The sequence below is a fragment of the Anticarsia gemmatalis genome, chromosome 5 (genome assembly GCF_050436995.1).
Source record: "Anticarsia gemmatalis isolate Benzon Research Colony breed Stoneville strain chromosome 5, ilAntGemm2 primary, whole genome shotgun sequence".
Classification (NCBI taxonomy): domain Eukaryota; kingdom Metazoa; phylum Arthropoda; class Insecta; order Lepidoptera; family Erebidae; genus Anticarsia; species Anticarsia gemmatalis.
Genome location: NC_134749.1, coordinates 11,945,624 through 11,970,568, shown reverse-complemented (window position 1 = coordinate 11,970,568; position 24,945 = coordinate 11,945,624). Strand labels below are relative to the sequence as shown.

Sequence of the window (24,945 nt, the reverse complement as noted above, 5' to 3'; positions counted from 1 at the left end):
TACAAACAGTGCAGTGAGTCAGTGTGTTGCTAAATATATTGTCTGCAATCATAACGTTGATTCATATGATAAGAATTGTAGAGAATGTTATAATGTAGCAAACCTATAGACATTTCAGATAATGTCAATTTTGATTTTCAAATATGGGCCAGGACTGTGCTTTTTATGGTTTTTTTAGTAGTATAAAGAACTGAATTATATTCTTTCGAAGTAATACCTGTATTAAAAATATTGTTATACTGATTTAAATATTATTGTGTAAGAGATGTGTGAATATTTTAATTTTGTGTAGTGTAAATGTTATTTAATCAAGATTATGTCTAAAAATATACTTTTAAGTACAGATTAAAAAAAAAATTAAATAACATTGGCCATTGCCACATAGCATTATTAATTATCATAATAATTATTGTGGGAACAATTTTTTATTAATGAATTTGATAAAATTGTTTAATTCATATGTGATATAAAAAACTAAGTATAGTAGCACAATATTTTTTACACCATTATATCTATTAATAAGTAAATTACCTAGAAACAAGATTATAAGTTATTATTAGCCTACAAATATTACTAGATAGATAATTACTATATTTAAGTAGCTTTATATTTTTTTCAAGGAAAAAAATATTTTGTCTCTGGTTCTAGTTTACGGTATACCACATACTTAATAACAAAAACGATCACCATTCTATAATCAATAATAATAAATAAAACAATACTGGGTGATAATAATATCTTTAAATACAAGTCTAGAATACTATTCATAAAATAGTGTGTCTGTGTGTTCATAAAGTGAGAACTGAGTAGAAAGTGGAACTTTTTACACTTTCATTAAACTTTTACATTGAGAAGTTATTATTCTGACAGGTATATTCAAACAGTAGGGCGGTAAATTACCTACTACAGTATTTACGGTCATCTCACTAATATTTTCCAATTAGAAACGAAGCCGCGAAGAATAAATAAGCACATATTCCAGGAACTCGTCTCGCATCACGTAATTCTCGTAATAATGATTACGATAGTTCCTGTATTACGTCAATTAATTAACATTTCTAGGGTACTGGGACACTGAACTTGGAATAAACGGAATTTGCATAACACAGCAACTTACCTCGGTCGGTTCTGCATGTAATATTGACCGCCGAAAATGAACGCCATATACACTCCGACGTAGTAGAACGCCACGGTCCAATTTTCTGTCATCCATTTTCGATAATTGGAATGAATAAATTCGCTCTCAAACTCGAAGATATACGAGTAATTCGGCGTTATGTCCAAATTATATGCCATCACCGGGGACTCCATTTTTTAACCAGTCCGTGTACCGGCCACGAGAAACAAGCGCGCACAGTTCTTATTATTTTATAAAATAAATGTTGCACTGATAAATCACATGAGAATTTTAACCTTAAATTTTAAAACAGGATACCGCTGTATCGTTATATCACAGATGACTAAAAATGTCAATATTTCTAAGGGGCGGTAAGGCGTGTTGCCTATAAAACACTAATTTTAGTTATGATCACGGAATGTCCTCGGTATAACTATTTATCGCAGTAACGAGGCGTCGGCTCAAGCCCGAACTTATTTGACTCGTTACAGCGGCAAGAGGAAAAGATGAATGAACTCGCTTCACGCCACGCCGTGTGTCGCCTTCATTTTCTATTTGACAGAAGAACCCGCCCGCCGCGCCGCACCACACAATGTTGCCAGGCGTCGGACTAGATTGGTATAAAATAAACTATCTCGTATATTTATTTTCTTAATAAAAAAATATAATAAAAATTACATATGCTTTGAAGAGTTCATTTTCGGTGAAACATGATAAGCTTTTTGCGGTCTTAAAGTGGATTACAATCATAGTCATATCCAAGAATGGAAAACACATAAATCGATACCTATAATAACTTATAGGATTTGTATTAAAATAATTCAATGATATAATTTATGTCTAGATATAAAACGTGAAAGTAGAATAAAAACCTCAATTCCACACTTTTGTGGTCCGATCTGGCAACATTATTTAATTGATGCGTTCGTGATGCGTTCTCAAAATAAAATAAAATAAAAAATGTTTAATTCCATGGGTTACATGTTTTTGCACAGAATGACAGAATTAATTTCATTGCAAAAAAATAATTTAACGAGTAAAGGGAAAAGCACGCAAGTAGGTATGTACCTACTAAAATAAGCCCTTAAAAAATCTTGAGTTAGATTAAATCTGATGGAAAGGTAAAACTGTAAAAACCGAAAAGTTTTCAAAATTATGGAAAAGTATTTAGTTTATAGATTTTGTAACTATAAATATGGTAGAATGCTATCACTAGCAAACTGTTATGAAAGTCGTATTATGTAGAACTTTGCATGGACCTCATTTTTTTAGCTACATTCACTTTATTATTTTAACCTGGATTCCATTTATCAATCGATAGCTATATCAGTTAGTGATTGTGATTAAGTATTAACTTTTTATTTTTTGGGTAAATATGTGCAGCGTACCTACCGTATGCTTGGGATCTTAGTAGGTACCTACCGATTCGTACAAAATAGAAATGTGCTTACTTGGGTTACGCGTAGTAAAGTTTATTAAATCTTCTGTAAATCTTTAATTTGAGTTTCTTCTTGTTTCTATCTTTTAGTTTCCAAACAAAAGTCTACTTACTCATTTTCATACAAATGTTTGCTCATGAAGAGGTTAATAAAAACTACAAATGAACACGACATCGTTTAATTCTGTACTTACTTATTTTATAATACACTGAAATAAAGTATGTTTTTCTAATTAATAATAGTATAATGACAAATTTTTATTATCCTCTGACTCGTAGAATTTTAAAAACACATTGTTAAAATAAAAATATCTCATTAGCAGACAGATTGACAAAATAAATTAATTGTTGCTACCTAATTACAATTTAAAGAAACATAATTATATCTTTGCTAAATAGTAAAAATTGTAGATTTTTTCAGAGCTGCATTTATTTCACATAGTCAAAAATTAAAAACTTAATTACATTGCGAAAATTTAAATAACTGAAATATATTCGTAAAAATTAAATTTGCAAATAGGATCATGCCGTGAAACCTTCTTAACAATTCTCTAAAAATCGGTAACTTTGGTTTTACTGATTTCTTATCTCCTAAATTACTTTCAGTCGCGTTATAAAACGTGTACATGTAAAATGCTGGTTTATTCCCAATATTCAAGACTTTGTGGAAAGCCCCATTATTCACTTTGATCTTGTTGCCAGTTATCAATTTGTAAGAATGTCCGATTTGGTTCTTAGCCACTTCCGGCTCAAATACGATGGTACCTTCAAGGACGGTTAACGTGACATTTTTGAAATCTATCGGAATGAATTTTTCTTGGTGGTAACCTGGAAAAAACAACTAAGTATTAATTTTGGATCATACCATATCACATAAATCGAGACAGGTCTAAAACCTATCAATAATAGTAATCAATACACATTGTAAAGATAATGTGGAGGAAGATTTCCATCAAACAAAACGATGAAAATTCTGGGAAAACTGATTTAGTTTAATGCTACATGACAATGACAACGCATTACACAAAATTTGATTTAAAAAATTCAAACCTACTTCCACCAGGAAACCAATTTTCTTTCCTATACCAACCTGGAAAATCAGCAAAGAAAACAACATCGCTATTATTACTCCACGAATGTACTTCATTCCTTATATCGTCCAAATCCTTCCTCCAATGCACTGCTTCATCCAACAAAGGCATTAAATAAGGAACCCTTTCAAACGGAGACCAGGTAGCCTTCAGCAAGTCAACTTTCGGATCAAACATCCTTTGGACAAAACGGCCATTCATTCCGCACCACACATCGACGTAAATCGATATATTTTTAGACAGAGTTTCTTGACAATTCTTTTCTTCTAACATGTCTAGATTCTTCTTTATGCATTGAGCGTATTGATAGATCATGTCTCCGTGCCTTGTCCATCTGTCGTTAAGAGTATAAAGTTGTGGATCCAAGTACATTTCTTCTTTGTTGTTATTGTCTACAAGTTTGACCACGACTGTGTTGGAATCCCAGGAATGGACCATCATGTCCCAGGAGTAGCCGTAAAGACCGTTTGTCCAGTTGTTGTAACCCTGTGAATAAAATGAAATTTTTAATTAAGTACCTACCAGCACTTTTATTTTTTTGTCGTTTTTACAAAAAAAAAAAAATGTTGCACCAAGAAAACGTGGGAGTTCTTTCACGTGTATGCAAAATTCGCCTAATTATTTTAAAAGTTTTTTATTTTATTTGTGTCACGTGAATTTTTGTTTTTAAATGCACGTTTAGCGACATCAATTAAATGATTATAAACTGCGATTTTAAACTCTCGCGACTTGTACACATAATAGTAGAATACAACGAGTCTTAAATGCGATATACAAAATTATGAGAATGGCTATCACATGGCATAATAATGGATAAATAAATCAATCATTTGATAACGAGTTTTTATCTGCATCTTTCGTACCTTTGTTATAAAATGTGAATACGGAAGAAATCCTTGAAGAAACACGTAAATAGCTATTAAATATATTGTCATTTTCTTTTTGCAATAACTGTCTTCAGTGCACACTTTAATATCAACATTAAAATTATCTTTTTCGTCTTTGCTTTTGCCATCATCTTCTTCAAATACATCATCTAACTTCCTATTTTCATTACTTGTGTTAAGATTTTTATCATCACATATTTCGTTAGACTCTGCATTCAATTCCTCTAGCGTTTCCTCAATAATGTCATCATTAACTTCTCCACATTCTTTACAAATTTCTTCCGTATTAGTATCTAACTCGGAATCATTCACTTCGCATTTACATATTACTTTCAAATCGCTCATTTTAGCGAGAGTATAATCCTGAATCTTGATGTAGACTATCTTGGTAAAAGCTGCAACTCTTTTGGGCCAATTAAATGGATAGAATAGAGGCATAGTTGCCAAGCAAACCCAAGGAAACATACCTGAAATAAGTTGACAAAGTTAGAAAGAGTTAGATGCATTTAATATAAAATGAAAGAAAGACAGGAATTAAGAATCTCTCGCTCCATAATACTTCTAGATTTGGCTCTTGGTATCAATGAAGTCGAAGGAAAATGTAATAATCCAAGACACCGATTAGATCTATAAAAGGCCTGGCAAACTAATAATAACTGAGTATTTTAAAACATTCGAACTAAGTAATAAAAGTCTCGTGCGTAGTAAACAACAAATAAAGAATATTTTGGACAATTTAACACACCAATCATAAACAGCCTGCTGTTCATCAGGTGGAAGAGAGCGCAGAACACCATAGCGACGTTCCTGGTGTACGCCCACATCATCCAGATGGCGACCGTCAGGTCAAACATGAACACGAACCAGTGCACCACCAGGTAATCCGTCTGAGGCACTGTGAGGAAGTACCTGGGAAGAATACAATATTAATAAAAGTTTTGTACCTTAACTTTTGTAAATACCTAAATGATATCTGATTTGTATTTGAAGAAAGAAAGGAAACCAGCTTTCCTCTCCTAAATGTCTTTGCTTGCAGCTACATTCAGAAGCACAAAGTTATTTAGCGAGTGTGAAATTCAGGATGGAAGCAAAACAACAGGGTACTTTTGATAACTACTATCGAATAAAGTGAAAGGAAACTACAAATAAATAATGATGTCAGTTTGACTGTTCCAACTGTGTTAGTCAACTATATATATAAGCCACAAGTGCTGTTAAAATACTTACTTGAAAGGTTCAAACACCCAATGTTCGCTAAGATTCTGCACTGAATAGCCGGTGAGCCACTCAGCAGTGCCCTTCTTCATGCCAGCCATGAAGTACAGGATGAAGAACTGATACTTCAGCACAAAGTAGTTCCAGTATGGAACTGAATGCTTCTTCTTTGAAGGGTCCAAGTAGACGTCCAATGACCTGGGCATTATAATGTACTTACGAATTTAAATGGTACCTGCTGATAAATAAAATGACTTACTAAAAAACTGTTCATTTTAAATTCTAGATAAGATAGGTAATTAATTCTATATTGTATTTTTAAATTCGACGGCTGTTATACACAAAGGTAGAGAGAGGTGTCATTATATGAATTCAAATATTGCCGTTTATTGCAGTACCATTTAGAGGGTAAGCAAATATGAATTTCATAGGTTTAGATCTGTTATTTACCGTAGCCAGCAGGTACTAACAGTTATTTTCCATTACGAGACTTTAAATAGCTTATCTAAAAATAGTTCCAAAGGTTATTTTCAAATCTCTTAAATGACGTAAGAAAATAAACAGCTCCTAAGTACCTTGCAATCAAAACATAACAATTGTGTAAAAACTGATTCTATAATCATAACTTCTCACTCAAGTGTCAACCGTTTACGTTACAATTATGTTTGTTTTGTCATAAAACCATATTTTTAGCACAACGCATGATTTCGTACGGAAAATTTATAAGCAAGGTTGAATACAATTTGTTACCCATCGCATACAATCCGTATAGGGCTGCGTCACAAACTGCGTCAGAAAGTATTGAACAATAACCCCATTTATGTAGCTTTGGTGGGCAACGATCGCTTCCTGTATTGAGCTAAGGGTTTGGCTTTGACTCCACCACGTTGTCTAAAAACTATAAATAATGATTTAAGAATTGTTTGAACGACTCTTAAAATCCACGCTTACAGACTAGTATGCGTATTTCAGTTGACGACTGTGTACCTCAAATTGATGTGTTCACTATTCACTGCATTGCTACTTTGATGTAACGTGTTATTCACTATAATCTTAGAGAGAAAACAATGTGCAGTATTTGAAAGTACTACTTGAAAGCCACTGCATATTCCTGCTGTTGCCTTATGCTGTCATTGTCATTAAAGCCACTGCTTTGAAATAGTTGTCAACTGAGATACATGACCCCAGGTAAAACACCATCACTACGACTGCACAAGAGGCTCTATAAAGATAATATTTGACTTACCAATAACAATCAGCCTGTGTACAAGAGAGCAGTATGGCGACGAGTCCGAACAGATAGCTGTGATTGTTCCAGAAGCTCTTGTCAATGAGGAACAGGTACCAGTAGCAGATGGTGAACGTTGGCGCTGTGAGCCTGAACTTGTAGCCTAGCATTATACCTAGAGCACCTGAAAAGTGATCGAATACACTACTTAAAATAAAATTTACTTTGCTGAGCAATGTTTCTTCTGGAGTAATTGCAAGAAGAGTCTACTATCGCGGCTAAGTGAGGATTAGTACATTTTGTAAAAGCATGTTAAAAAAAATGACAGCCTGTTTTTGCAATAAATCTTTAATCCATTTACGACTACGTTCACTATTGTACGTTTCGAATATTTCTTACTACAAATTCTGCATGTGCTATAGGCACTGTTTAGCATTCAATTGATGTTAACTACATTAAACTGCAAAAATCGACTTAGTCCTAACTTACACTAAATAAGACCTTTCCTCTTGCATGTACCCTGCTAGGATGAGTATTTCCTTACCTATCCACATAGCAGCATACACAAGCGCCATATACGGCAGGGTCATGGGCTGTAGTATCGGCAGCAGGGGGAAGTGGCACGTTTTCACGTCCCCCCATCGTTTCGCCATACTTGCACCGCCGCGCTCGTCCGGGATGTCGAATAACATCGCTAGGCCTTGCATGAAATAAAAGTGGATACCATTACCTACTCTACGATTTGAAGATTTGTACATACATACTTCTACATGTAGAGCTAAAGAATTGATTACGAGATCTTGTGTGTTTGAATGCCGCGTTCGTAATGACGACCACAATAAGTAAGAGTTACACTGTGCTATCACGTATTAGTGGTTCCCGTAAGTTTATAGGCATTAAATCGGTGCCATAAAATGTTCTTTAACACTTCTTAATGCGGGTGGATTTAACTGGATCAGCAATGATAAAACTTAAAACACGTTATTTGGGTTATACGAACCAAGACCATACGGTGTACAAATCAGTTTTCCACAGTTATAGTTAAGAATTACTTAGGTATATTATAGATTCACCTTATGACCATCAAACACACTGAAACACAGTCACGATACATTTGCTATGCAAGAACTAGTTTCTTACCAAACAGAATCCTGGTGACGGCCAAACTGGAGGAGTCCTTCGGAGTGTACATGTAGTCTATAATCTTATCAAACGTTGTGTCTTTCAAGTTAAAACCAAACTGTTCCAACCATTTGTTGTTAAGACCCTTGTAGAGAACGGTTAGTTTTTCCTTAGCCTTCATACTGCTTAGTTCTAAAAGTTTAGAAAACTATTAAGAATTATGAGAAATTATGACTTGTTATCGAGGTTACTGTATAATTGCTGTAGTTATGTGAAACTATTTGACTGTGAAAAGTCCTCGATTTGATAACAGGATCTTTAGAATCTTTGCCCACTTTAGCCGGAAGACTGATCTATACCTACAGAATAATGTAAAGCTGAGGAGTTCTGTTTGTTTAAACGCGCTAATCACAGAAACGACTTGTTCAAATAAAAAACTGATTTTGTGTGTTGAATAGTCCATTTATTGAGGAAAGCTATGCCGTATAACATCACGCTTTAAAACATGTGAAACCGGGAAATCTAAAGTCCTCGGGGACGAAGTTGTGGCTGTTAGTTAAAGATAAAATTTAATTACACTAGGTAGTCCTTTTCTGCAAATAAGAGAGATTAAATGCGTTTGGAACAAAATAACGACGCTGAACTAGACCTTTGCTGTATGGTTTAGAAACTTACCAACTTTACAAATTCACTCAAGAGAAAGCTTTTCTCGTCGGATCCTGATAGTCGACTGAAGGTAAACTTGTCTTCATAATGAAGGTAAATATATTTTAATTATACAAATATTTAGATCATATCGTTGGACTGATTGTGTCACATTAATTATGTGAAGTTTGCTAGAGTGTGAGCACGCGTCGGGAACAGTTGAACACACGTTAAACATGTCGTCAGATTATGATAATGATGTGTCACCTCACCCTGTTCTTAGATTTTAACGTATAATACAATAATTTAAGTATTTTATCTGCACGTGAAAAATAACTAAATCATCAAAATCTTTATTAACAAGCTACCTATAATGCTTTAGAAACAATTTATATCTTTGGTGGCTTGTTGCTTTTTGTGGCGCGGTCATATTATGTACAGCAATACTAACAACCCAAAAGTAAAGTCAGGATTGATAAGAAGTTCTGTCGACTAAAGAAATACCTACTTGTGTTGTCCATATGATCAGAATGGAAATCAAACCCACAGGAACATGGTGCAGTGGTAGTTAGTAGTATAGACAACAATCACCTGCACAAATATTGAATATTGCGTCCCAAAGGTTATTAATATCTTAATTACTAACATAGACATTATTAAATAAAGATTTCGCGTGGGAATCGAACCCACAACATACAGTTATGACGGTCAAGTACGAAACTACAAACACTAAAAAGACTTCTACAAGTTTTTACTAAACCGCTCGGTTAAGTAGGTACATATGTAGGTACCTAGTGCAATTATGTTTAGTTAAATTGTTGGATTTGTGGTTTTTATAACAATAACAGAATCTTTTAGGGGTTACTTACCTTTCTTAACGTTCAAAACAATAATAAAGTTCAAAACAAAGCACCAGCACTCATTTATAACACTGACTCTCGTAAACACCACTTTCATATATTTCCGAAAATTATAACAAGATTTAAATTCGCTATCAATCAAAACATCGGTACAATCCTACAGCAGGTAATTCTGATCAAACTGGTAGTTAAATAATACATCTTGGTGTAAACACCTCTCAGCAAGGTTACCTTGAATCTCCTCGCAGTCATCGCAAAGTCACAATTATTCGTCCACGTCTTCATTATGTCGTTGGGTCTGACTTCCGACATGATAATCGTACCAATTTATTTGAGACAAGTCTATTTTCCCATAGAATAATTTCAGTATCTGCGCTGTTATTTTGACTGTCTCTGTGGCGCAGAGGGATTGGGCTTGAATTTCGAGTCATGTCATAAAACTGCTACACAGGTTTTCTATCAAGAAATAATTACTTATTGTCTGTAGTTTCAAAGTTGATGTGGATCATAGGTTTCCTTTTACGGATTGGCACCTCCTTTACGAAGAAAAGAAGAATACTGTTTTATTATTTTTCGTTTCTTGGGACCCCTACCGCTCCAACGAAAAGCTGTGGCCCATCGCCCACTTGGGTTCAGTGTCACCCTGTGAGAAACCAATGAAAAGAATAGAGCTAGTAGGAACACATGAAGCTATTGATTCCATGCCTAGTTGGTCGTCTGTCTTCTATTTCCCGTTAGTCTTACTAGTCAACGGAATAGATAATGTAAGGCAGGTACTTCTATTCTTTAATGCATACATCCTTGGTCAATTAATTTAAACAACTACCGTTAGCGGGCTAGCACTAACGAAATTGGTCAACATGTGTATTGGTAAAAACGGGTATACGAAATAAGTAAATTGATGATCAACTTACTTATTTCTTATATCCGTTATATCTATTTCGTAAGTACCTAAGTTGAATTAAAACTGTGAAAAAGTTGATACATTTATTTGCGGTGAAAATAAGCCCATGCCTATTTAAGTAAGGCAATAAGAAATATCACTTATTAATTATATTAGGTACATACGTACATACCTAATAATACGCCCTTTTCCAATGGGGGTAGGCAGGGACCAAAGAACGCCATTTGGTAATAATTATAATTTTGTCTGAATAGTAATGTAGCCACCAGGGGTCACCCTCGCTGCTACATCACTTATTTTAATTTAGGCACATGATGTTATAGTAACATCGGTCGGGAACGTATTCAAACTCCTAATAGAGTATTCCTTTGAGCTAAAATTATAACAATTCTCTCAGGAGGTATTTTGTTCGACCATTTGAAGTTTATGTAACACAGAGGATATTCAAATTACGTGTGTACAGCTATTTTAAAACTGCTCAAATTCGCGGTAGGTTTATTTGAAAATAGATATATCTATAAATACATTAACTTTTCACAACTATAACAACAAGAGTGTCACTCACATTCAAAATATTCAATCTTATCTCCCGATTTACCCCATTAATATTTACTTAATAACCCGCTCTTGCACCCTGCGTTAGAGATCTTACCGGCACTAGTTTGCACAATACCAAAAAGCAGACTACCTTCCCAAAATAAAATACGCTTTATGACACCCTTAACATACATCAGTACGAATTCTGCAGGGAAAATTTTTCTACTTACTCATATGAAAACTCAAATCAAAGCATTTCTGATAGAAATGTGAGAGAAGTCTCAAATATCTAACACTAAGTATACACTACCAATTACAATTTATCTTGAACGGGATAAGCTGACGCTGCTGGACTATCTAACTGCCACCATGCTTATGTTAAAACACAATGTATTTGCTGAAATATTTATTTCTCCAATACAATAATATTCGATACAGATCATTTCTAATAGACATTTATTATTGTCAATCATAATATTCATAATCATTCGTTTCAACAAACAACTAACGTCTAAACTACATTGATCAACAGTTTTATCTAAATAATTGTTTCTAACAAAATGGCCGAAGTAAGCGAACTTTCGAAATGTGGTAATTGACGCAGGTATAATGGAAGCGATGATTTAATGAATATTTGATTAGAAAAATAATGATTTTTATGTACGGATGTGTAAATTCAATGTTCGATGTGCTTTGAGCAAGCAGTTTGCGAGATAGATGCTGTAGCGACAGTCTTTTTTGTTTGTCTATTTTGCTTTGAGCATTTCTCTATTAAATATACGGTGTAGTATTTGAAAAATTAGAAAATTGTGCGACTAAAAGCGACTATGTATTGAAATAAGCTGTTATTTTTCTTTCGTGATGGTGATTCGTGAAAGATGTTCAGCATTCCATGGTTTTGCGATGGTGTAGTGAGGAAATAAAGAAGTAAAAAATCAAAATAAAATGTTTATTTCAAATAAAATCAAATTAACAAATGAAAGGAACATTAAATAATATAATTAAATAATTTTGTGAAACTTATACAGGTGAATGATAATTCAATGACTAATATAACATTGGTTAACTTTCATGACACATGACAAGCTTATAATAACACGATCTTTACAAAGTTTTAAATAATATACAATATAGTTGTCTCTTCAGTTATTTTTCACTTTACATAGCAGCTACCCTTAGTTTAGGGACACACCTGCTCAATATTCGGTTCAATAACGGTTAGCAGTGTTATTTAAGTCACCTATGACTCATCAGCCGAAATTTCGTCGCGTTCAATGTAGCGCCGAAACTTCCGGCGCCGAATATTTGAAGCTGAAGGTAGGTACTGCAGGTGTGTCGCTACACTTGGTGTGTGCAACAAAACGAAACATCATAATATTTGTTAACACAAGTCAACTTTTGCAATCACTGATTGTTATTTATTATTGGTTTAACGAATCCATTTTAACACAGCATATTTTAACAATAAATAACTCATAATAGAATTTATTGGTGGTAGCGTTGTTTCTTGTTACCTTACTTATATGCTGACAAATACAAACAGTACTACAAATTTCATTAGCTTATATTATTTTGGTATTAACAACGAATTCTAGTTGTGTAACCGAAGAGACGAAATAACTTACAAAATTACATAGGAACTTATACACGTACATAAGACAATATCTTGATATAATTTTTCTTTGTTATAATCTCACCAATGAGAATACATTGCAATAATATAACTATGTGTAACAAATGCACTATTCGAATTATATAGACGAGAAATACATAGCATCAATATTTGAAATAAAACTCAAATTTCGGATACGAAAACTCAATTGGGTTTATTTAATTACATAGTATATTATTGCGAATATTCTTTTAAAAATCACAGGTAAAAAAGTCACTCAAATACATGATTATAAGATTAATTTATAGGTTTTACGGTCATACTACGGGCCTTCAAGAAAAAGAAAGATTTCAAGACAGACTGTATTTATGTATGGTAAAATCGAGTGTATTTTAACTATATTATGTAATTGCAATTTGCAATACATATCATATTCTCTTTAAATGCCTTCTCCATGGCACTGGTGTAATGATACTCCTGCTTTAACCCTTCCACTGCCAATGAGTATCAAATATGAGGGGCAAATTCCCATTTTTCTTATATCTGAAATAACGTTGAATTCATGACGTCAAGATCTCGCAAAATGTTATATTTACAAAACATCGGCAGTGAAAAAATAAAAGTAAAATATCTAAAGAAAGTAATTAATGAATAAATAGTAGTGTATCGTCCCCGTGTAATATTAATAAATCACATAAAAATACTGACTACGTAATATCTAAAACAATAACATTAAAAACATATTAACCAAGCATCGAACCCCATGACGCGGTCACGAAGTGCGCTATTAATTAATAAATTAACAAAATCATTTTTTTCTTGCGTCAATGTTGCATGACGTAAATTGATGATCGTGGAATTTTTATCTGGCAATACTTTTGATACAGATTGCCGATTTTTCAAAAAGTTTTTAAGACTACACGATTGTTTTTGTATTCGAGATCTCTTAAAAGAAAGATACAAAAATCTCAACCTTAAAAATATATTTCTGAATAAAAAAACAAAATATTAAATTGCAAGTGTTTTTCGTAGCGATTTCATATATTCATGTCGAATTTAGCAAAAGTGTCAGCTTTGATGGTGACCACACTTGGTTATCAATGATTGCTTGCCTTTACAGTTCCGTTTTACGTCTCATTTGATTGAACGAGAACACAAACACAAATAATCAAGTGAGATCGTGCTATAGAACTGTGTGGTTGATTATAGCAACAAGTCACTGCGCGGAAGGCGACACAAAAATACAAGAGACGTTCGAATAACGGTATCCTTTCATTCTATATCCTGTACTCCTACGTTTCTTGTAATCGTTGTAGTCCTTCTGTGCATAGGCTCGTTGCTGTATTCACACCTACAGAGTTAGACAGCGCGAATTTCCAATAGCAAAGGAAAATAGTCAGATATGTATACTTTTGAAATAACATTCTAAAAACGCAATAACGACCAAAAAGTCTAGAAAACGGAATGTGATTACACAAAACGATTATATCAAACAGTATATACGTTTCTTAAAGTAATATAACATACAAAATATAACATTTACGACACAATAACGCTTTGAAAATGTTCTACAAAGTTAAATAATGATAGAGGGACTTGTTACGTATTCGTAGGAATTATAGTTTTCATTTTACATGATAGAAATATATGACTGATTTTAAATCTCAATACTACTTTATTAAATACAGGTCGTTAGTAAATATGATTTGTCGATTGAAAATTTGGAAATGTTCATACGCAAAAATAATTTTGATTTTACGAACATTTAATTTTGAAAGGGTATTATTTAGTAGTGAGTTTAAAATCAGCATATTATTAACAACAAAAGCGACATCTGCACCACATAAGGTAACACTACATACAAATGTATTTACCATGTTTAATTCATGATACAAATTCATTACTTCTTTCGTGAAATAATGATTACATTTTTGGACAATGCGTAGCCAAACACTACATTGGAATTAAATCCCTCTTACGAAATGATTATCAAAACAGGATTGCTACACACATATTCAGGCCTGCCGGAATATATGTCAGATGAACATTCGGGAAAAATGCCACTCGACATTGCCGCACTTGAATGAAAACCGAATTGCGACGATCGGACCCAAAGGAACTACCCAATCGGCATAAACCGACCAAGTGCAGTAATTGCTTCCAGTCGGTTTTGTTGCTATATAAATATTGACGAGCAGAATGTGCCGTCCCAAATATGTGTATAGCAAGCTTGATTATTTTGGTTTAATATTGAACCTTAATAATTATAAATAAGATCTATTTTTGCCTATAAAAGCGTCTATACAACGGACAACTAATATTGTTCTAGTGTTCTACGGAACTTGCCTTGCTCGACGACTGCTAACTTAAATACATAGCTTAAGCACCTTTTATCAGATCCCTTATTGTCTTGTATCATGGCACTTGACAAAATAATATAAAAATCTATAAATTAACTCTTTTATGATACTTAAACGAAAGTCGTAAAACTGATCCTTTAAGTTTAAACTTTGCTATTCCTCAATGTTGCCAACAAAACAAGTGTTGCTATACAAAATAAATACTCAATATTGCCAACTCAAAAAATTACAAAATTAACTTCAATAAACAACCTACGCGGTATTTATTGGCACTTATCATAAAAAGCTACAACTACTCTACTAAGCTGTCAGTCGCCGAGTCGGGACGTTATTACGTCATTGGTGACGTCACAGTATCCTAGCGGTCGTTCCTGGTGGTTCAGTGGTCGTAGATCACTCCTCCCGGGCCGGGGAGGGCCGATCTCCCGGAGAGGAATATGTCTACTGCTCTCGCCGCTTGTCTGCCTTCCGATATCGCCCATACTACTAAGGACTGGCCACGGCGGCAATCTGTAGAAAGATTAGACATTAGTTATAGATTTATCTCTACAAATTATTCAATTATATAGGCAATGTAATAAGTGTATAGGTGGATAGTATGGAAATGTATAGGTACTACTCATTCATGACTTATTACTTATTTTTGAAGAAGCCAAAGATATTTTGTTGATAATTATTCTTTAGATGTTCTTAAGCTTAATTAATTAGTAAGTAAGTATTGAATTTAATATTGTCTTTATTAAAAATAAAGATAACTTACCTCCAGCAGCAAATACATTGTTGACAGGTGTCTTGTAAATGTTTGATTTCTCTGTCTCTACGTTACTGCGAGCGTCCAACGGGAGATCTGTGAAGAAAATGATATTGTAGAATCGACGTTGTTGCCAAAAGCAAAAGGTCGTGGAGGTCAGTTTTTTTATTGTGTTATGCAAGTCATAATACAGCATAAGAAATAGTAATACTTTCTGATATATAATTTTAACTTCTTATACAGACAAACTCATTTATACTTATATTATAAAGCTGAAGAGTTTGTTTGTTTGTTTGAAGGCGCTAATCTCAGGACTCAGGAACTACTGGTCCGATTTGAAAAAAATATTTCAGTGTTAGATAGCCCATTTATCGAGGAAGGCTATAGGCGATATATCATCACACTACGACCAAAAGGAGCAGAGTACCAGTAAAAGATGTTACCAAAACGGGTAACATTTTGACTCATTCTCTTTTATGTGACGCAGGGGAAGTCAGCTAGTATTTAAATACGTGAAAAAAAAAGAATACACTGTTTAATTTTCTAAGATAACAATTATTTTATACCGATGTACGACATAAATGGTTCTTACCGAGTTGGTTAGCCACGTATCTCTCAGGTCCGAGGAAGCCCATGGCGAGCAGCACAAGGTCCGCCTTGTACACCTTGTCAGTGCCGGGGATCTCCTTCATCTCCCAGCGGCCGCCCGCGCCTCGCGTCCATTCCACCTCCACGGCCGCCACGCCCGTCACGTTACCCTCACCTACAAGCAAAAATTATAATATTAGCATAGTATATAGCGTGCCAATGGCATCTTTATTCATTTCACAAATAATTGTTCCGTGTGGGTTCGATTCCCACACGGAACAATTATTTGTGCGATCCATGAAAATTGTTTCGGGTCTGGCTGTACTTTGTGTCCGTTGTTGGTATGTTTGTAAAAGTCCCCGCGACACAAGAGTAATTCTTAGTTTCGGGATATAACGATATAAGCATGAGATTAAACTTGGTTGAGATTGGAGGACTTTGATTAAGTCATAATTAGAGAAATCCAAAAATGAGTATATTTTTTCTGCTAGAGTACACGAAAATGTGATAGAGATATTTACCGTCATCCAAGAACTCTTTGGTAAGTGTGGAGAACTTCCTCGGATCGTTGCCAAACTTGACTTTAACTTCATCGTGTCCGTAATCCACCCTGTAAATAAAAAAGTTTATTAAATTATGTATAAAACAAAGGAAACATTATAACGTCGACACAATGCTACTTATTTGTGTGCCGAATTATATAGTTTTACTCAATCGAGCCGTGACTTTTACTTGACATGATTACTCGATCATTTTTTTTTTGTATGGCTGACCACATTCAACCTTAATTTCGCATTAAATTACATACATTGATTTTTACTCGTATCAGAGTAAAACTTGAAACTATCTTGCATTACCTTACTTCAGCTCTGAGCATTGTATCAATCTTTAGTTCTTTTACAAAAGTGTTTAGTAAATAGTACTAATTAAATTTCAAACTAGGTTTTCAGGAATTAACTCACCTGAATACTCTAGGCCACTGTGGCCAGGGGTTGTCCTGCCCTCTGGTCTTCTTAGGCTCCGGTAAGATCTCGAATGTTGTGATAGACTTAGCTCCTTGACGTAGTGACGTCGCTATGCAGTCGCATCTATAGAAAAATAAGATACATTTTAGCAAAATATATTTGATACCTCAAGCTAACTAATATTATACATGAAGAAATCAGACTCCAAAAATTCCAATTAATCCAAAATTCTAAAATAAAATAATCATAAAATATTTGTTAGTCTACGTATACGTTGTTCTACGTATACGTCTACGTAAACGTATGTGGAACGTAAACTTCGTCGTCACACAAAAGTAGTTGATTTTGAATTTGTTTTAAAAACGGGAAAGTTATTTTCTTAACACCCTGCAAGATAGCATTTTTTTCTTTTCAACCGAGAAGGCAGATACTAGCAGTGAGGTTATTTTGCATTGAACACAAAATCCACTATTTCGATTCACGCGTAGAGATACATACTAGCTACTAGTTAGGTAATTCTGTATTAAACACAAAAACCACTGTCTTTTGTACTAACATAAGACAGTATAAATGTATAAATGTTTTACTACAACTAAAGCTCTTTATTTCCTTACCCAGTATCACCTCCTCCAATGACAAGTACGTCTTTATCCTTAGCATTAAGTTCGGGGTTGTCTTTGGGCTGGTGGTGTGCGGCAGTGGGGCCCATCTGCTTCTTCTGCCAGTTCTCCAGGAACTCCATGGCGAAGTGTATGCCGTTCAGTTGACGACCTTTAAGTGGCAGGTCTCGCGGCCATGTCGCGCCCATGCACAGGATAAGGGCGTTATATCTGGGTAAAGAGAGATTAAAGTAAATGTTAATAATAAAGTTTTTATAGTTGGAAAGAAAGCAAATTGAGAACAAAATGTGGAGAGATTTGTTAGTATAGTTTTAAAGTAAAATCGGAAATGTACTTCTTAGTACTATAACTCTTCGCGTTTTTATATGCATATATCTAACTTCGGAAGGTAGCGGCTTTTTAATGGGCAAGTTGATTGTCACATTTTGTTTGTATTAACAATAAATGAAATAGAATAAAAATACATTTTAATTAATTTTTTTTTACTATTTCATCTGATCTGAAGTGATTTTAATAGTATATGTAAGTATCTACTATTCGGTATCACTTTGTATACCGCATACGACTTCCTATCTTCTCTAATTTTATTCCAAAATTTCCTGTAGTCAGTCATGTCAAAATATTTTCAAAAGTTAAAAACTCATCTCAACAACTGCTATATTAATAACAAGCAGTAAAAACTACTTCCATTCTTCTAAAATGTACAATCCATACTAATATTATAAATGCGAAAGTAACTATGTCTGTCCGTTACTCAATCACGACTAAACTACTGAACCAATTTGCATGAAATTTGGTATGGAGATATTTTGATACCCGAGAAAGGACATAGGCTACTTTTTACCCCGGGAAAATGACGCAGTCCCAAGGGAAAATGGCGGACGAAGTCGCGGGTAAAGGCTAGTAGTATATAATTCAATAGTAAAAGTTTTCAACTCACTCAGTAGCCAGTTCGTTCGCCGAGATATCTCTGCCAACATCAACATTACACTTGAATGAGATGCCCTCCGCGGTCATGAGCTTGATCCTGCGCGCGACCACCTCCTTGCTGAGCTTCATGGTGGGGATGCCGTACTGCAGCAGGCCGCCGGGACGGTCGTTGCGCTCGAATACTGTTACTGTGTACCCAGCCTGTGGAGAGAAAGGTATTTTGAAGTAGCTAGTAAGACCATATTGTTAAAATAAACGATGGTCACAATTATTGATTAAATGTGTAAAAAGTTGACAATCTTTTAATTAAGTTCTTTGTTGCCACTGTTTTAAAAGGCAAAAATGTTAATTGCGGATTTCGGTATGAAAAAGCGGAACCTTCAATTGTAAACCAATAAAAAAAAACAAAAAAGGATACAGTAAAATACAAAATCAAGGAAAAACTGGGTTTACTATATGATTTTAGAAATTAGCTTTTACAAAACTACGTGTGTTAACCATTACACTAGCTTGACTGAGGTTTCTCTGTCCCTTACCTTGTTCAATTGGTGCGCAGCTGCTAAACCAGCAGGTCCAGAGCCAACTACAGCTACTGTCTTACCGTTCCTGTGTGTTGGTATCTGTGAAACAACCAAGACATATTATAAACCTAAAATCACTTTTAATCATATAAAAAAACATTTATACTTTAGTTTTTTCTTTGTAGCTGCAGCCACGAACTTTGTTGAATGACGTCGGTATACATTTAAAGGAATTATGTTTGCTAGTGTATGTCCAGCAGTGGACACACATATGCTGAGAAGGAGAAGGAGTGTATACCTCAGGTTCTATCCAGCCACTCTCAAACGCGTGGTCAATGATGGCACACTCGATGTTCTTGATGGTGACGGGAGGCTCCGATATACCGAGCACGCACGCACCCTCGCACGGCGCCGGACATACGCGACCAGTGAACTCTGCAATAAAGATACTTAATTAGGTTTTGTAAATGTTTATTAGCTTTTTGTGAATAATAGAGGGTTTGTGGTATTTAAAGTGTAGCTGGAATAAGACTGTTAACTAGTCTTGTAATGTTTATCTGAGAGGCACATAACCAAAGCTTTTTTTCATATAGCGTATTCGCATAGCGTTTCACATAGAGTTTGGAAGCTAGAGGTCAAGTCATGTGTTTATATTAAAATAAGAAACCCTTAGGAATATGTGGGACTCATATGACAAAATTATTACTTTTTTGCAGGGGTTTCAGATGCTGACATGGACATGTCGTGTCTTTACTATAAGTGTGAGTTAAGGCTAGGCACAACCAATGAACATTAGAAAGCACAAGTAAGCCAAAGCTTTATCTTTCAATGGAATAGTTGGTGCATACCTGGGAAGTTGTTGGTCTGCAGCAGCTGGCTGAGCGCCTGGCGCCAGTCGCCCTTGAAGATGAGGTCGTTCCACTTGGGGATGATGTTCCCGAGCGGACAGCCGTGCGCGCTCTGGCAGAACGGCACGCCGCACTAGTTATAGTTAGTGCATACCTGGGAAGTTGTTGGTCTGCAGCAGCTGGCTGAGCGCCTGGCGCCAGTCGCCCTTGAAGATGAGGTCGTTCCACTTGGGGATGATGTTCCCGAGCGGACAGCCGTGCGCGCTCTGGCAGAACGGCACGCCGCACTAGTTATAGTTAGTGCATACCTGGGAAGTTGTTGGTCTGCAGCAGCTGGCTGAGCGCCTGGCGCCAGTCGCCCTTGAAGATGAGGTCGTTCCACTTGGGGATGATGTTCCCGAGCGGACAGCCGTGCGCGCTCTGGCAGAACGGCACGCCGCACTAGTTATAGTTAGTGCATACCTGGGAAGTTGTTGGTCTGCAGCAGCTGGCTGAGCGCCTGGCGCCAGTCGCCCTTGAAGATGAGGTCGTTCCACTTGGGGATGATGTTCCCGAGCGGACAGCCGTGCGCGCTCTGGCAGAACGGCACGCCGCACTAGTTATAGTTAGTGCATACCTGGGAAGTTGTTGGTCTGCAGCAGCTGGCTGAGCGCCTGGCGCCAGTCGCCCTTGAAGATGAGGTCGTTCCACTTGGGGATGATGTTCCCGAGCGGACAGCCGTGCGCGCTCTGGCAGAACGGCACGCCGCACTAGTTATAGTTAGTGCATACCTGGGAAGTTGTTGGTCTGCAGCAGCTGGCTGAGCGCCTGGCGCCAGTCGCCCTTGAAGATGAGGTCGTTCCACTTGGGGATGATGTTCCCGAGCGGACAGCCGTGCGCGCTCTGGCAGAACGGCACGCCGCACTAGTTATAGTTAGTGCATACCTGGGAAGTTGTTGGTCTGCAGCAGCTGGCTGAGCGCCTGGCGCCAGTCGCCCTTGAAGATGAGGTCGTTCCACTTGGGGATGATGTTCCCGAGCGGACAGCCGTGCGCGCTCTGGCAGAACGGCACGCCGCACTAGTTATAGTTAGTGCATACCTGGGAAGTTGTTGGTCTGCAGCAGCTGGCTGAGCGCCTGGCGCCAGTCGCCCTTGAAGATGAGGTCGTTCCACTTGGGGATGATGTTCCCGAGCGGACAGCCGTGCGCGCTCTGGCAGAACGGCACGCCGCACTAGTTATAGTTAGTGCATACCTGGGAAGTTGTTGGTCTGCAGCAGCTGGCTGAGCGCCTGGCGCCAGTCGCCCTTGAAGATGAGGTCGTTCCACTTGGGGATGATGTTCCCGAGCGGACAGCCGTGCGCGCTCTGGCAGAACGGCACGCCGCACTAGTTATAGTTAGTGCATACCTGGGAAGTTGTTGGTCTGCAGCAGCTGGCTGAGCGCCTGGCGCCAGTCGCCCTTGAAGATGAGGTCGTTCCACTTGGGGATGATGTTCCCGAGCGGACAGCCGTGCGCGCTCTGGCAGAACGGCACGCCGCACTCCATGCAGCGCGCCGCCTGCACGCGGAGCCCGCGCCGCACGTGCCCGAAGTTGTAGATCTCGTCCCAGTCGCGCAGGCGCTTCTCCGCCGGACGGTACAGGGACGTCTCGCGCGGGTACTTTATGAAACCCCTGGGGATAGTATGTGTTGATTTAGTTTCTACTCGAGAAAAGACATATATGTAAATGAATAAAAGACCCAAAAAAACATTTTAGTTTATAAGATTTGGAGAAATGTAACCGAATTATTTGCATTTTTTAAGAAAATTCAAAGCATTTTTTAATATAAGTTCGCTCAAAGAATACTCCAAAAGCGGGTGTAGAGTGCGTGAGCGGGATCTTGCAATTTCTTTAGAAATTGGTTCAGGATGCTTAGAGTGTAAACATACTAAAAATCCCCGCCTCTAGGAGGGGCGCCACAGTGGGGGTAGAGGGTTAGTTTTCCCATGGAGAAAAATTGTCTTGTACGTAACAAAAGATAATAAATTGTCTACAACTTTTGCTACGCACACTTTACCGAAAATCTCGATTGTTTTTCAGATCATGAGTGAGTGTCATAAATGCAAAACTTTGCTTTCGCTTAACTTCGGAACTAATGACCTACAGACATGACATTTTGGATTTTAATTATGTGGTTATCGCTTTCTGGATAAACAAATTTTCTGCGTTCTGGTTTTATTCAGAGGTTCTCATGCCCGTCACGCTGAAAAACATTTCGCCGCATTTTCAGGCCCCTATTGGAAAATCTGAAGGTGTAAGGTCCGGACTATACGGCGGATGCATTAACGGCGGTTACATTACGTCGTAATAAAGAATCACAAATGAGTACACGGTTCATTAGGTTTCTTTCAGTGAGCTCGTGAAGTACCCAAATATCGAGCTTTGTTGTGTACCCAGCTTTTTTAAATGCGCCAGAACTGTTTTCTGGTCAATTCCCAGTTCTTCAGCTATGTCGTAACTACTGATATGTCGATCTTGCTCCACTTTTTCAAAAATGGCATCCATTTTATCCGAAATAGGGAGACGAGAGCGAGGTGTATCTTTGATATCATAATTTCCGGATTGAAAACGTGAAAAATAAACAAATTTGTGCTACTCTTACAGACACTGCACTAGGTCCATAAACAACGCAATTTTTTTTTGGCGACTTGCGTTGCATTTTTACCTTTTTAGTAATAAAATTTTAAAATGTATCGAATTTCTACATTAGATTTACTCATCTTGACAGTGCGAAAAACAAATGAAAATCACAGATCTTCCTAATTTGAATTTGGAATTATGTTGTTAAAAATTTTAACTTTCAGTGATACCAAAACCAGCCAGATACAAATACTATAGCCAAAGGATTTTATTATAATTTCATACATACTATAATGCGAAAACACTTTTTCCCCAATCTAATATTAACATCAAAATACTAATTGTAACTGATTGATATGACTAAGTAAGTCATATCAATCAGCTACAGTAAAAATACATTAAATTAGTAACTAAGTACAAATTAATCGACAAATATTGTACACTATCGAATAAAAGCCAATTTTCCCATATCGTCTAATAAAACTGTAATTATCCAAGGAGTAACTTAAATGATAATTAAATAATCGAACCATATCCGTGTTTAAATCAACAAGTACTCAGTTAGTCAGTAAGCCTGCAACCACGGCGAGTGTAACATGCGCCGAAAATTAGGCATTCCAAAATAATAAGTATGTTATGATATGTTAAATATTCATATGATATTTTTTTATAATAATTTTTATGTACATAGTTTTTTTAGTATTACTGTAATTGGCCTGGCCGTACTAATTTTATAAATAAACTAGCTGACTCGCGCAACTTCGCTTGCGTCACATAGAGATAATGAGTCAACATTTTCCCCGTTTTTGTAACATTTTTCGTTGCTTCTCCGCTCCTTATTAACGTAGCGTGATGTTATATAGCCTATAGCCTTCCTCGATAAATGGGCTATCTAACACTGAAGAATTTTTCAAATCGGACCAGTAGTTCCTGAGATTAGCGCGTTCAAACAAACAAACAAACAAACTCTTCAGCTTTATAATATTAGTATAGAAGTATAGATGACAATGTTAAAGTTCATAAACCAATGAAAAAGTACTCACCTAGTCTTATCCAGGATCTTTTCCAGATTCTTCTTATCAAGTTCCACATCACGTATTGTCTCCTCAATATCGAGTACTCCGTTCTCATGCTTGCCGTTCTCTACTTTGGCCGGCGCGGGCAGTTTCACCGCCATCTGTTTGAGCGCTCGCTGGTACTCATATGGGAATACTTTGATGAACTTCTTAGCTGGCTCCGGCCATGTCTTTAACATTTCTTCGGCGATTATTGACCTATGGGAAAGATTTATGAAGGTTTTGTATTTGGAAGAGCTTGCTATTGTTTCGTAAAAGATTCTTAGTTAATTCTCATTTAAAGGGCATTAAACGAGAGAATGATTTGAGAATATTCTTAAAGAGTTATTAACAAATAACATTATCTGGATACAACGATATAGATAATATAATTAACCTATCAGTGTAAATATTTCAAGGTTCGTTCTCCCGAATCAAATAACACACAAACTATTTTCTTTTTATTTTAAAGCTTTTTTTCTTGTAATAATTTGTTCAAATGTAAGTTAAATTAAACTTTACTTTAACTAAATTAAATTCATGATATCAATTAATATTGATCTTACATAAAGCGACAATAATAGCAGTGCTGAAATAATAAAAATATAATGAGTTTTTACTCACCCAGTATAATCCACGAACTCTTGCAACAGCTGTTGCACATAGTCGAGGTCTTCCTGCAGTTCTAGTGGCAGTAGTTCCACCATCTCATGATTGCACTTGCCCGCGAACGAGCCGTCGATGTCGTACACGTAAGCGATACCACCTGCATAATACGTAATACGTACAATATAATTATGCTTTATTATTAATTGCTTCTATGTTGCTGGAGGAAGACTAGTGTGTTTTGAGTTACAATCTCAAAAAGGAAAACATATAATTTTTAACTTTTATTGGCACGAAACTCTAACCCTCTTATTCATAAACATATATGAAGTTGTGAATAGCCATTCACAACTTCATATAAAGATTTTTGTGTTTTTAACTCCGTAGCGAAATGAAAAAGAGAAATCATATTATAGCAGTTTTCCAACTAAAATAGGTTTATAGT

The 24,945-nt window shown here is 36.2% G+C and overlaps 3 protein-coding genes across 3 annotated transcripts in view; all 3 read right to left on the bottom strand.

Annotated features, from left to right (window-relative positions):
* Positions 1–1,682, bottom strand: part of Baldspot (elongation of very long chain fatty acids protein baldspot) — a 62,734-nt gene extending 61,052 nt beyond the window's left edge. Inside the window, exon 1 of the mRNA XM_076114812.1 lies at positions 1,118–1,682. Within this exon, the coding sequence (XP_075970927.1) occupies positions 1,118–1,311 (194 nt within the window). The 5' untranslated portion in view covers positions 1,312–1,682. The remainder of the gene's footprint in view (positions 1–1,117) is intronic.
* Positions 1,683–3,012: 1,330 nt separating this feature from the next.
* GC (gamma-glutamyl carboxylase) lies at positions 3,013–8,279 on the bottom strand. The gene is made up of 8 exons (XM_076114931.1): positions 8,117–8,279; positions 7,521–7,676; positions 6,995–7,160; positions 5,761–5,946; positions 5,279–5,442; positions 4,510–5,000; positions 3,646–4,132; positions 3,013–3,383 (listed from the first exon to the last, which is right to left on the bottom strand). Exons 1-8 carry the CDS (start codon positions 8,277–8,279, stop codon positions 3,013–3,015), a joined length of 2,184 nt encoding a protein of 727 aa, XP_075971046.1.
* A 3,700-nt stretch (positions 8,280–11,979) lies between these two features.
* The window catches only part of LOC142973196 (uncharacterized), a 62,840-nt gene continuing 49,874 nt past the window's right edge, over positions 11,980–24,945 (bottom strand). Inside the window, exons 32-43 of the mRNA XM_076114811.1 lie at positions 24,519–24,660; positions 23,883–24,113; positions 21,626–21,891; positions 19,690–19,826; positions 19,407–19,490; positions 18,881–19,071; positions 17,935–18,150; positions 17,318–17,443; positions 16,877–16,965; positions 16,360–16,530; positions 15,777–15,863; positions 11,980–15,526 (exon numbers count right to left, since the gene is read on the bottom strand). Coding sequence (XP_075970926.1) covers positions 15,396–15,526; positions 15,777–15,863; positions 16,360–16,530; positions 16,877–16,965; positions 17,318–17,443; positions 17,935–18,150; positions 18,881–19,071; positions 19,407–19,490; positions 19,690–19,826; positions 21,626–21,891; positions 23,883–24,113; positions 24,519–24,660 — 1,871 coding nt within the window. The 3' untranslated portion in view covers positions 11,980–15,395. The remainder of the gene's footprint in view (positions 15,527–15,776; positions 15,864–16,359; positions 16,531–16,876; positions 16,966–17,317; positions 17,444–17,934; positions 18,151–18,880; positions 19,072–19,406; positions 19,491–19,689; positions 19,827–21,625; positions 21,892–23,882; positions 24,114–24,518; positions 24,661–24,945) is intronic.